The sequence below is a fragment of the Dendrobium catenatum genome, unplaced genomic scaffold (genome assembly GCF_001605985.2).
Source record: "Dendrobium catenatum unplaced genomic scaffold, ASM160598v2 fragScaff_scaffold_116, whole genome shotgun sequence".
NCBI lineage: Eukaryota > Viridiplantae > Streptophyta > Magnoliopsida > Asparagales > Orchidaceae > Dendrobium > Dendrobium catenatum.
This window is the reverse complement of record NW_021318578.1, coordinates 276,804-289,822: the sequence shown is the minus strand read 5'-3', so window position 1 is coordinate 289,822 and position 13,019 is coordinate 276,804. Positions and strand designations below refer to the sequence as shown.

Genomic DNA, 13,019 nt, shown 5'->3' with positions numbered 1-13,019 from the left:
CCAAACGAAGCCTTAGTTTTATTGCCTCTCTTTGATGAGTGTATGCTTTTCGACGAACAAGCTCTCTAGCGTTGGATGTTTTCGAAATTGAAGCAGAAGATGAAATTCGTGCAACGATAAACTGATGGAACTCTGATCAAATTTACTTATGGGGATTGTAATATCTCTCTATTGTATACAAAATTTTTCTTAATCAAGATAAATACTTTTGATTTTTTCACTTCATAGTTTTAACTATAATATATATTTTGTTGCATGGGCTCTTCAGATAGCCTCCTTGTACTAGGTCTAAGTCAACAACATATAAGTGAACAACATATATCACAATGTAAATCTCATCATGAATATGATGGTAAGATCGTTATGAATCATTTAAAGCTAATGGGAAATGGGGATAATAGTTTGACATTTTTTATCAAAATAATTATTTCCATCATAGCAGTCATTTTTTTTGCAAACAACTCGTAAATGCTCAACTCGTTAACGAGCTCATCGAACTATGAGTTCGAGCTCGAGCCTATACTCAAGCTCGTATATTAAATGAGCTTGAGCCTAGCTCTGACTCATAGGATCATTGAGCCACTCAATTAATTTAAAATATTTTTAAAATTAATTTAAATTAGAATTACATAATATATAATTTAATCATTTTAGATTAATTCTCTATTAAAATAAAAGTTCTAAAAAAAATTTAAATCCAAGAAATCAACTCAAGCAATTGAGTCAAACTCAAGCTTTCGAAACAAGCTCGAGCAATCGCTCCAAGCTCAAGCCTATAAATTTTTTATGAGCAGAGCTCGAGCTTAGTAAGTGTGCTCGAGTCTAGCTAAGCTCAGTAAGAACTAAAAAAGCTTAGCTCGATTAGACGGATATTCGACTCGACTCAATAACTCAACTCATTCGCAGCCCTCGTCTAGACCTACCACAATAATACTATTTTTTACTTCTTTAAACAATTAAACTGACATAATATTTATTATAAATATCAGATAAAATATTAATTTAATATTTTTTTTATTTTTTTTGGGCCTTTTGAGTGCTCAAAAGCAGGGTTCTATGGCACCACTATATATATATATATATATATTTTTTTTCTTTTTTTTTTTCTTTTTTTGACATAGATGATCAGATTCACAAATCTGAGTTGAACCCAATCCACCAACCCGAACTGACAGCCCTACTAATAAGAAACACCACTTCTAGCATAGAGGGCAATGCACACTATATCTTATAATAATAAAAAATTAATCTACAATAAACATAAAAAATATATAACACTGGCCATAATTTTAATTGTCAAATTATTTAAATACAATAAATAAAAAAAGAATAAATAAATTGTGCACTTCAAGTACATGCATTGATGTTGCAAATCACCTCAATTAATTATTATCAACTTTAAGTAAATCTATCTCTAGAATTAAGCAACCAACCGATCATTTATTTATCAATTATATAGAGCACTATTACAAATAACTAAAGACCATAAAGGGATTTAATAAAATATTTATATTTTTAATATAATAATTTGTTATTAAGATTTTTTTTAAGGAATTGAGAGTTATACAAGGAAGATATTTTAAACATTTTAAGATTTTTTAATGATATTTGGATCTCAATATTTAGATGAAGGAGAACATTAATTATTAATCAAGACTTAAAAAGGAAAGGCATAAAAGGTGTAGAGAGATAGAGGTGCAAGATGATGAATTAAAAAATTAAATATATAAATGCTCAAATGTTTATTTATTATCAATATTTTTTTTGACTTCTCAGTCAATTAAGACAAATTCATGCACACATCACATACGTAAGCTTCGAACTCAACGCCTCTTAGTTTGCAGTCGAAGCTCTCAATCAATAGAACAAATTGAGCTGCGTCATGAATTGAGGGGATGAAATTTGCACCATCATCTTTAGACATAGAAGTAAATATGCCCGGGAGTCGGGACCAACTAAGTCTATTCTTCATGAAAATCAAGGGCCAAGCTTTATGCTAAATTCAGATCAAACTATACTCAATAGCAATATGATCGGATTAAACTAAAGATTTCTTAAAAGCAGCTTTCTGATCACTAAACTTTTCATATCACTATTATATTTTTTCTTAGATATTTCTTTCTTATTGCTTTTCAGAAATTTATGTAGTTGAAACGGCATATTTGATTATTATTTCTTTAAAATATGTATATCCAAAATAAAATGGAAGAGAGAGAGAAAGATGAAAAACATACTAAAGACGATAATATTAAATTATAAATAATACAAAAGTCAAGTTAATTTATGTCAAGAGAATGGGAAAGAGATTCAATAAATGAGAAAAAAAATTACAAAGCTCTTAATTACAAGGTCAAAACTTTCTTCCTCCATGACATATTTTTTTTTATTTTTTTTTATTTTTCTTCCTCCATGACATGTCCCAATGAAGTGAGTCAAACTTCTCTTTCAAGATAGGTGAGCTACAACACTCTTTGGGGCCCATTACACTATCACATTTCAAAACAAAATTAATGCTTAGAATGTAATTAACTCTCTCTATTTCTTATTTATTATAAAAATTAACTCTTGTTTAGGATAACTTTTTTACTATTTTATTTTTCAGACATCAATCATAATTTTGGTAGACTAAAAATTTCTACTTATTTTCTCACTATTTTTGAAAGATTTTTATGATGGAAATCTAATTTTTACAACCAAATTAATTAAGGCTTCCTTTGGGACAGCTTTCTTACTGCTTTATAAAGCAATTTTCTAGTACTGTAATTTTTTTTAAATTGAATTTTTTGTGTTAGGAACCTGCTTTACAAAATAGTACGAAAGTTGTACCAAGCGGAGTATAAGTCATTTTGCTTACAACAACTTCACAATCAACATAAATAAACACTACGGGTTCGTTTGAGACAGCTTTTTCATTGCTTTCTAAAATAGCTTTCTAGTACAAAAATTTTTAATTCAAGAAACTTTTTAAGTAAAAAACTGTTTTGAAAAGCTTTAAGAAAGCTGTCTCAAACAAAGCCTACATCTATTCCAAACAGATCCTTAATCATAAAATTTAGAAGATAAATAAGGTCAATATTTCACAAACTATGAACATTTCTACGTAAAAATAAAATAATTGGATTTATAGCACCATAAAATTGAAAAAAATGGTCTTAGCTAGATAAATCAAAAGTCAAAGTTTTGACATTTATGTGAAGTACAGTTGCTGATTCAGACAAAGATGGTTGGGTGAATAGTTGACTAATGAAGTAAGAAATTCCTTATTTTTTCATTTAATATATTGATTTTTTTTTTCTTGTTGAATGGATTCATTGAACTAAACTGTGGTCAATTTATGTAGGTGAAATAATTTTCACTTCTGTCAATCGCAGTTGTTGAAACATTTAATTACTTGAAAATTTAAAATATAAAAAAAATGATGAATTTATTAGATTTTATTATTTAAAAGAGAAAATGATCAAAATAATCCCTTAACTCTTTATCAAGAACCAAAAAAGTTCCCTAACTATTTAAAATTCACATCTTTAGTCGCTTGGACTTTTAAGTAGAGATCTAAATGGTCTTACTGAAAGACTAATTTAATCATTATTAAAGAGTTAAGGGATCAAATTGATAATTTAATATAATTGAGAATTATTTTGATTCTTCAAAAAAAAAAAAACTAGCAAAAAATGAGTATAATAATTAAAAATAATATTATTTTTAATTATGTTTGAAATACTTCAAATATAATGATTTGTATAAAATGAGTGAAAATGAACCAAAAATGCAATAATGAGGAAAATAAAGAGAGGGTGGGATTATTAAGCATTTAAAAGGATAGAATCATTTGTCATTAGTTGATTGGAATTTTATCCATAAAAATTTATAATGGATATTTATTTTATTTTATTTTATCTCTTTTATTCTATCATAAAAAAATTGATCATTTTCATAGCCAAAGTCTTATATTATAGAATTTTTATCAGATTTCATAGAAAAAAATGCTCTCCTTCTAACAAAAACTTGTTGAAAACTATTGAGTTGTCTAAATAACAAAGGATATGATGCAATTTTGTTATTTAAATGAGATTTTCAAATTGTGTTATTGTATGTGGAAAGAAATAAACATATCTCAAAATTTTATGCCCAATATTGACATAAGTGAGTACAAGGGTAGTTACAGATTTAATTTAGGCTTCGTTTGGGATGGCTTCCAAATGATATTGATAAAAAATTTGGCCAATATTATTCACGGAGAGTTAATTTTAATTTCAAATCAATCATATTAATTAATATAAGCCATTTATATGCAGAGTGAAACTATGTGGCAGCTGAGACAGGTGCTCATTATCCCTCGATTAATAACTATTATGTTCTCCTCTAGGTAGGGGTGTCAATATTTGACACGACCCGAAAATTCGACTCGAACCCGATCAAATAATTTCGGGTTCGGGTTCAACATTTCGACCGGTTTTAAAAATCGGGTCGTTAACCCTTTAACCCGAAATTGACCCGAAAACCCAATTTTGACACGGTAACCCAAGATTGACCCGATTTTGACCCGTTTTTACCAGAAAAAGAGGAGATAGACCCGTTTTGACCCGAAAACTAGTAATTTTTTTTTTTGAAAACAGGTCATTCGGGTCGTGTCGGGTTGACCCGGACCTGAAGCGGGTCAGGAAAACTGTCCCGTTTTGAAAAATGGGTCAGATTAGGGTTGACTCGAATAGTGCCAGGTCAGCTTCGGGTTCGACCCAAACCCGACCCGTGACCCGAAATTGACACCCCTACCTCTAGGGCAGCCGGACTCTTAAAATCCCTATTTTCCCCCTCTAATGTCCTAAATTCTCGAAATTTTCTTTTTCCCACTGTCTACCAATAAATTTATAGAACTCTCATTTTCTCATATTCATAAATGATTTAAATAATATTGTACTTATAAAAATTAAATTGAATTTGACATATATAAATACATCATTGTTGTGTCATTAAGGCTATTATGTTTTGAATAATATTGGGCAAAATTTGAAGATTACCTTAGTTAGCATGATAAAAATACAATGGAATGATAAGTCAAATGATATATTAGGAATTTTAATGCTTTGTGGGATTTATTTCTTCCCACTCATTGAAGTAATCTCTTAAGGGTAAGGATTTGTTTGAAACAGCTTTTCGACTGTTTTTGTGGTAAAAAAATAATTAATAAAAATAATATATATTTTTAGAAGATAATTTTTTCATTGTTATTTTAAACTTTCGACTATAAAAAGTTACTTTTGAAAAAAATAATTTAATTTGTAGTTGAGAAAGAAGCTTTTAAAAGCAAAAATAGAAAATCTTAAGCTTCATTTGAGACTGTTTTTTACTATTGCTTTTTAGTTATTTTTTTTTTAAATTGAATTAAATATTTGATTTAAAATATATATAGTAAAAAAATTGTCCCAAAATAAAACCTTAAACTGCTTTAAAGAAAGCCTAAGTATGAACCTTATGAACTTTAAACCCTTATGTCAAATATTTCTTTCTTTAAAATAAAATATCATGCAGTGAAATAATATATAATTTCTATGATAGTCATAAATAAAGGAGAGATTATTAGGTGCGGAGTGCGGACGGGGAGAACCATCCGCACAAGGCTTATTCCGCGATAGGTACCGGCACTCGGTACCGCTGAGTACCGCTGGGTACCAATATTCATATTTGTGCGGACAGTGCAAACTCCGCACCTAATAATTTTTCTAAATAAAGACAGTGCTCGCTATGCAGTGTATGAGCTAATCAAAGAAGTGTAACAGAGAAAGGAAAACTATAGCATATTTTAATATAAGAGTTCTGCATACCCTAGTCATCTCATTATAGACAGATTATTCTGTAAGAATACTGGACGGTTCAATTTACGCTTAGGTATCGAGTGGAAGAGTATCAAATATCGCTGGGTACTAACTCGGTACCGTGGCGCGTTTTTATTGGGGTCTAGACTTCAGACAGAATATTTTTTCCTCATTACAGGATTTATATATAAATAGCTATCCACGTGTAGAGCTGAGATTTCAAGGTTTGTTAGCTATGAACGGTGGCTGATTATTTAGTTTGTTGCTGTCAGTACAGTTGTTCGTGAGAGTGGAAAGCTGCAATTTTGATAATTTAATTAAAATATTAGTTTCTCATCACACCACATACGACCGTTTCCTGTTCAAAGCTGAGACCCAAATACACCCTAACCTTCTAAAACAATATAATCCACAGTTGCTTAAGAGCTGATAATTAGCCCAAAATAAATAATAACGGCAAATTATTAGGTACGGATGTCGTCCAGAGACCAATAAAAATATGCCATGTCACCCCGAAAGTTTACCACACTCAGTACCAAGCATCAGTACTGTTCGATACCGCGCTCGGTACCAAGCGGTACGAGCGCGGTATCGAATGGTTCTTCCGTCCTGCGTCCGCACAGAATAATCTCACCTAAATAACAGTTAATTTCCTTCAATAATTACCATCTTCTAAATCTGAATCCTATAAATTCATAACCTTCCCCACTACTCTTCTCCAACACTCCCCTCTTGTTCTAGCCAAAACCAACTGAATACAGAGCTCTGTTTCTCTCTCTAAAGCGACTGCAGCTCTGCAACAGTATCAGTAAGAGAAGATGTGTCTGGAAGCGACAACAATGGCAGCTTCAGCTATGAAGATGAAGAAATCTTCATCTTTCACCAAGAGCTCCACACAGTTTCTGCTCTCTGCTCCAAATAACAAAACAGCAAAGCTTGAGCTGGTGGACTACGATTCTCTTCCAGAATTCCTGAAGCACAACGAGTTCATCGTCAGCCACTACCGCTCTGAATGGCCACTCAAGCAAACCATACTCAGCATCTTCTCTGTTCATAATGAGACCCTCAATATCTGGACGTAAGCGCAGTATCAATCAACTTGTTCATTTCTTGCCCATCCAATACTAAAACCAACATAAAAGATTGATTTTTTAACAAAAAGTTCTATATATTTTATTGAATTGCAGGCATTTGATTGGTTTCTTCATCTTCCTCATGCTCACCGGCTTTGCTGCTTCGGTCTTCCCGACTGCTAGTAATGCTTATCCCCTGTTGCAACTCAATTCAACAAACACCTTTTATATCGACAGAGCACAACGAACGTTAATAGAATCATCAGCTTCTTCCTCTTCGCAGCTGGTAGGATTCGTGATCCCCCGTTGGCCGTTCTATCTCTACCTCGCCGGCGCCATGTTCTGCCTGCTGATGAGCAGCGCCTGCCACCTCCTCTCTTGCCACTGCCACAGAACAAGCTACATCATGCTCCGCCTAGATTTCGCCGGAATATCCGGCCTGATAGTGTCTTCCTTCTACCCTCTCGTGTACTACACCTTCACCTGCAACCCCTTCTTCCGCGACCTCTACCTAGCCTCCATCACTTTCTTCGGCCTCGCTACCGTCATTATCTCTCTCACGCCGGTGTTTGATTCCGCGCAGTTCCGGCCTGTCAGGGCGGTGCTGTTCGCTTGCATGGCGGCGTCAGGGGTGGTGCCCATCGCCCACAAGATGATGGCTTTCGGACACAGGCCGGAGGCGGTGCTGACGACGGGATATGAAGCAGTGATGGGGATGTTTTATGTGGTCGGGGTGGTAATTTACGTGGCCAGAGTTCCGGAAAGGTGGCTGCCGGGGAAGTTCGATCTTGCCGGACAAAGCCATCAACTTTTCCATGTGTTGGTGGTTGCAGGGGCTTACACGCAGTATCTAGGGAGTCTGGTGTATCTTGGCTGGAGAGAGGTCGAAGGATGCTAGCTAATTTCAGACCTTTGGCTGTCGATGTTCCGGTGAGGAGGAAGAAGAAGCAAAAGTTAATTATATTATAATCTATTTTCAATCAAAATCGACACTTTTCATATTTCCTATGAGAAGCGACTGATTCCCAAAAAAAAAAAAAAAAATTAAAATTAAAATCTGTGACTGTTTTCACACTGGGCTTCGTGCAAGTTGCGCTGCAAGTCCGGTAAACAAATGTAAAATGTTGAAGATGGTCCAACTTTCACTTTTTTATAGTTTTTCTACTTTGAATTTTTATGGGCTTTATTTAAATGATTTTTGTTTATTTATGCTGGTTTTATTTTGTTTTTTGTTTACAAGATTATTAAAAATATTTAAAAATTATATATCACTTTTGATATTAAGTTATTTTTAATTATTTTATTTTAATTTTTAAATTTTTATCATTTTTTATAATAATTATCTAAGGGGCTATTTCAAATATAAGATTTTGAATAATTTTAATGTTTATTTAATGAAAAATGAATTCAAAATAAAGTAAAGTAAATGTACTATAAACAATTCTAGTTCATTTTTTAGCTAAATCAAACTCGTCAGTTTTGAGCAAGAACGCTTTACTCCTCAAACAAGCTTGCTTGATCACCATCAATCATCGTCGCCACCAGCTAGCCACTGCCGCCGGCACTCTTCTTCGGCCATTACTGTCGACCGCCATTTTAAAACTTTACACTACATTAAAAAAAACATTTAACTGAATTTACACTTATCCAAACAATTTCAAATTATTCTTTTTACATTGTTTTCTTTTTTTAACAAACCAAATAGCCCTTAAATCATAATTATTTTCTCTCTTTCATAGTAAACAAGAAGCCAGCTCATGAGGCTACTCGAACTTGCTGAGGAAAGCTTGAGCTCAAGCTCAAACTAGGAATGACTTGAGCTTGACTCCGCTCATGTACATATGATTACATAATTGCAAGGTTTGACATTTACCTTTGAACTTTATGCTTCGTTTCAGACGACTTTCTTCCTGCTTCTTAAAGCAACTTTATGAAGCAGTAAGAAAGTCGTCTCAAACGAAGCCTTATTGTGTAAAAAATTATGTCAGCCAGATATAATTTATATAAAGATGAATTTGAAATTATTTTAATTATTTGGAGATAAATATTATATGTAACAAATAATATATTAATTTTTTGATTTTTCATTGAAGTTTGAAAGCTAATATATTCAGTTCTATTTATTGCCATTAGGACATCATTTACTCAGATTTTGTCATTTATTATTTTTTAATTTTTTTAATTTGTATTCTTATTCAGCGTTTATTGCAGAAAATCTTTGTCGGCCCACCAAATTGGACCTTCAATGTGTATACGCTATGGTCCAAACAGAATTTCTTATTTATGACATTAATTTAATTAAAACTTGATATATCTTGAAATAATTATCTTTGGGGCACAAATATCAACGCAAAATCAAATTGAAAACTTCAAAAATTAAATCGGAAACCATTTGAACTCTGATTTCAGCAAACTTATAATCAAACTGAATGTCTCGGAAATACAAACCCAACGACACCAAATTCGACTCAATCTGAATCCAAATGGATCCAAATCAAAGACCCGAAGCTCATTTGGAATGTTCAAACCATAATTTGGATTACCATATGGTTTTCAAATATGACATACTTATAGTTAAATCGAGTGGCTCGATGAGAAGAATCCAACGAGCCTAAGATATCTGAATTTTGATATCATTAAGACATTCAAATACCAAATAAACAGTTCATGATCGAGGAAATCTACATAAGTCCTCCATTCAAATCATTCCCAAATTACCCCGAGTGGCTTGATGAGAAGAATCCAACGAGCCTAAGATATCTGAATTTTGATATCATTAAGACATTCAAATACCAAATAAACAGTTCATGATCGAGGAAATCTACATAAGTCCTCCATTCAAATCATTCCCAAATTACCCTTGATCTCTCTCATATTTACTTTTCATGTCACTCTCAGAAAATTGTAAAGAGATCCTTCGTTTCTCATAGAAAGGGACCCCCATGGAGGAAAAAGGGGGCCAAGGAAGAAGAGAAGGAATAGAATGATGAGTTCTCTTGCCATCAAACTCCTCCTCGGTCGCCACCGGACTTTCACCCGGCCACCGACTGTAACCCGACTGCTACCCATCGTTGAAATTGTACCTGACGCCAGACTTTTGTCTGTAGCCAGACTTTCATCGGACTTCTACCCGACGTCAAACTTTTGCTTATCTTCATATTTCTACCCGACACCGGACTTCCACTAGTCAACCGAGTTCTGCCCCATTGTTAGGCTTTCGTCTAACTTGTACCCGATGTCAGACTTTCGCCCATCGTCAGATTTCTACCCGACACCAAACTTCCACCAGTCACTGGACTTGTACTAGTCATCGGAATTCTACAAGATGTCAGACTTTCGTCTGACTTCTACCCGACGCTGGACTTCCGCCCATCACCGAAGTTCTATCCAACATCGGACTTCTGCCCGTCACTGGACTTTCATTGGTCTTTTACCTGACGCCGAACTTCCGTCAGACTTCTATCTGATGCCAAATTTCCGTCCATCTTTAAACTTTTGCCTAATGTCGAGCTTCAGCTCATCTTCGGATTTCTACACAATACCGAACATCCGCCCGTCAACAATCCTTTCGACCTCTGTCGCTAGACAACGATCCTTCCGACCTCCTTCACCAGACAACGGAGTTTCCGACCTTTGTCGCCCACCGACCACAGTCCTTCTGACCTTTGTCGCCTGCCAACTACGGTCCTTCTGACCTCTAATGCCAGACAATTGTTTTTTTGACCTACGTCGCCCGCTGACTACAGTCCTTTTGACCCCTATCTCCCGCAGACTATAGTCCTTCGGACCAAACAAACACATAAACTATGATTCTTCCTATTTTCACCATGTAACACACTCCATATGATGTATATTTGTTACATAAAGCCTTGACCTTTCCCCCCATGGAAGGGCCTCATTTGTAATAAACTACAAGTACTAGTGGATTCATTCAAACTGGGCCAGACCCTGTGGGTTTTCTCTTTTTAGGATTTTCTATGTAAAAATCTTTGTGTGCCTTATGAATGCTACACCCTATCTTTTTATTTGCATCCGTGCTAAATCTTTATACAAAATTAAGATGTTAAATTATATATATTTATCTACTGATGCGAATAATCTAGGATGTAACAAAACTAATGCTTCTTAATGAACCTCTTCCTTAATTCTAATTACATCTATACCAAATAAAATTCCTTATGAATCTATTAATTTAATGAAAACTAATTCTTCAAAGAAGTTAGAAGACAATTAATTAGAAATGATTGTTATGTCACACGTAAAATTAGGGGTGTCAAGTAGGTTGATAGGTTGGATTTGGGACCGACCCGAAATTGACCCCACATAAATCCAGTTAATGGAGTCTGACTCATTTATTAAATGGGTAAAAAAATTCAACCCAAACCCGAACCACTAATAACCTAGTAAAGCATAGTAGTAACTGTCAGCTTTAGGACTGTTCTATTATCACCTCCTTACATGGTGATGCTCTGACGAAAATTATCGGCTAGTCTCAAATGTAAGCAAATTTATTGAATGAATGATTTTCATATTATTTATATTGAAAAAATATATTTAATAATATTTGTAATAAAATAATTATATGTAATAATTTTAAAATATGAAAATTTAGAAAGAGAAATAGTAGTTTTTTTTTTTTTTTTAAAGAGAAATTGTAATTTAAAAAAATCCACCAGGGAATATATTTAAACAAATAACATTTTGATCAAATAATTATAAATTTTTAAATGAAATAAAATCTAAATAATAACATTATATATATAATTAATGCGGACAAAAATATTTTTTATTTGTCTCCTTAGCACTTATTTTTTAAATTTGTTATACAAAAGTATTTCTTCTCCAATTTGTTGGCGCAGTCCATTTTGGAAGGCTGCAGCGAAGGTCCTGAAATCAAACTTAGCTAACATCCTTCGGCCTCTCTCCATTGAAGATACACCACACTCGCTAGATAGTGCGTGTAAGCCCCTGCAACCACCAGCACATGAAACAGCTGATGGCTATGTCCGGCGAGGTCGAACTTCCCCGGCAGCCACCTCTCTGGTACTCTCGCCGCGTAGACCACCACCCCTACCCCATAACACAGCATCATCACAGCCTCATATCTCGTCGTCAGCACCGCCTCCGGCCGGTCCCCAAAAGCTATCATCTTGTGGGCGATTGGCACCACCACTGACGCCGCTATGGAAGCGAACAGAACCGCCCTGACCGGCCGGAACTGCGGGGAATCGAACACCGGCATGAGCGATATGACGACGGTAACGAGACCGAAGGTCGTGAACAAGGCTAGGTAGAGGTCGCGGATTAAAGGACTGCAGGTGAAGCTGTAGTAGACGATTGGGTAGTAGGAAGACACGATGAGGCCCGAGATTCCGGCAAAATCGAGTCGGAGCATGATGTAACTTGTTCTCGAGCAGTGGCAGGAGAGGAGGTGGCAGGCGCTGCTCATCAGCAGGCAGAACATGGCGCCGGCGAGGTAGAGGTAGAACGGCCAACGGGAAACTACAGATCCCACTGGCTCCAAATTAGCTGTCTCTGTTGTTTGATTTGATATATGGATATAGAAGCCGTTTGATGAAATCCCTAAAGTATTGAGTTGGAACAGGGGATAAGCGTTGCTGTCAACTGGGAAGACGGATGCGGCATAGCCGGCGAGGATGAGGAAGATGAAGAAACCAATCAGATGCCTGCAGTTCAATAGAGTATGCAGAGTTTTGTTAAAAAATCGATCTTTTATGTTGGTTTTGGTATAACCAGTTGATTGATTGATATTGCGCTTACGTCCAGATGTTAAGAGTCTCATTGTGTATGGAGAAGATGCTGAGTAGTGTTTGCTTCAGAGGCCATTCAGAGCGGTAGTAGTTGATGATGAACTGGTTGTGCTTCAGGAACTCGGGAAGAGAATCGTAATCCACCAGCTCAAACTTGGCTGCTTTGTCAGTACAGCATTTAGTACTTCTAGTACTGTCAACCGGAGCAGCGAGGAGAAACTGCGAGGAGCTTTTGCTGAGGAAGGAGGATTTCGCCATCTTCATTGCTGATTCATCGAAACACATCTTCTCTTGATGTTACCCTGTACGAGATCGAGAGAGGGAGAGAGAGAGTTGGCCGGGATTCTCCTGTTTCTCTCGGA

The 13,019-nt window shown here is 35.0% G+C and overlaps 2 protein-coding genes across 2 annotated transcripts; one reads left to right on the top strand and one right to left on the bottom strand.

Annotated features, from left to right (window-relative positions):
* Positions 1-6,645: 6,645 nt before the first annotated feature.
* On the top strand, positions 6,646-8,051 carry LOC110095736 (heptahelical transmembrane protein 4-like). Its single transcript, XM_020821390.2, has 2 exons — positions 6,646-6,891; positions 7,001-8,051. Exons 1-2 carry the CDS (start codon positions 6,653-6,655, stop codon positions 7,782-7,784), a joined length of 1,023 nt encoding a protein of 340 aa, XP_020677049.1. The 5' UTR covers positions 6,646-6,652; the 3' UTR covers positions 7,785-8,051.
* A 3,594-nt stretch (positions 8,052-11,645) lies between these two features.
* On the bottom strand, positions 11,646-13,019 carry LOC110095744 (heptahelical transmembrane protein ADIPOR3). The gene is made up of 2 exons (XM_020821401.2): positions 12,668-13,019; positions 11,646-12,573 (listed from the first exon to the last, which is right to left on the bottom strand). The coding sequence occupies exons 1-2, from the start codon at positions 12,940-12,942 to the stop codon at positions 11,790-11,792; spliced, it is 1,059 nt and encodes a 352-aa protein (XP_020677060.1). The 5' UTR covers positions 12,943-13,019; the 3' UTR covers positions 11,646-11,789.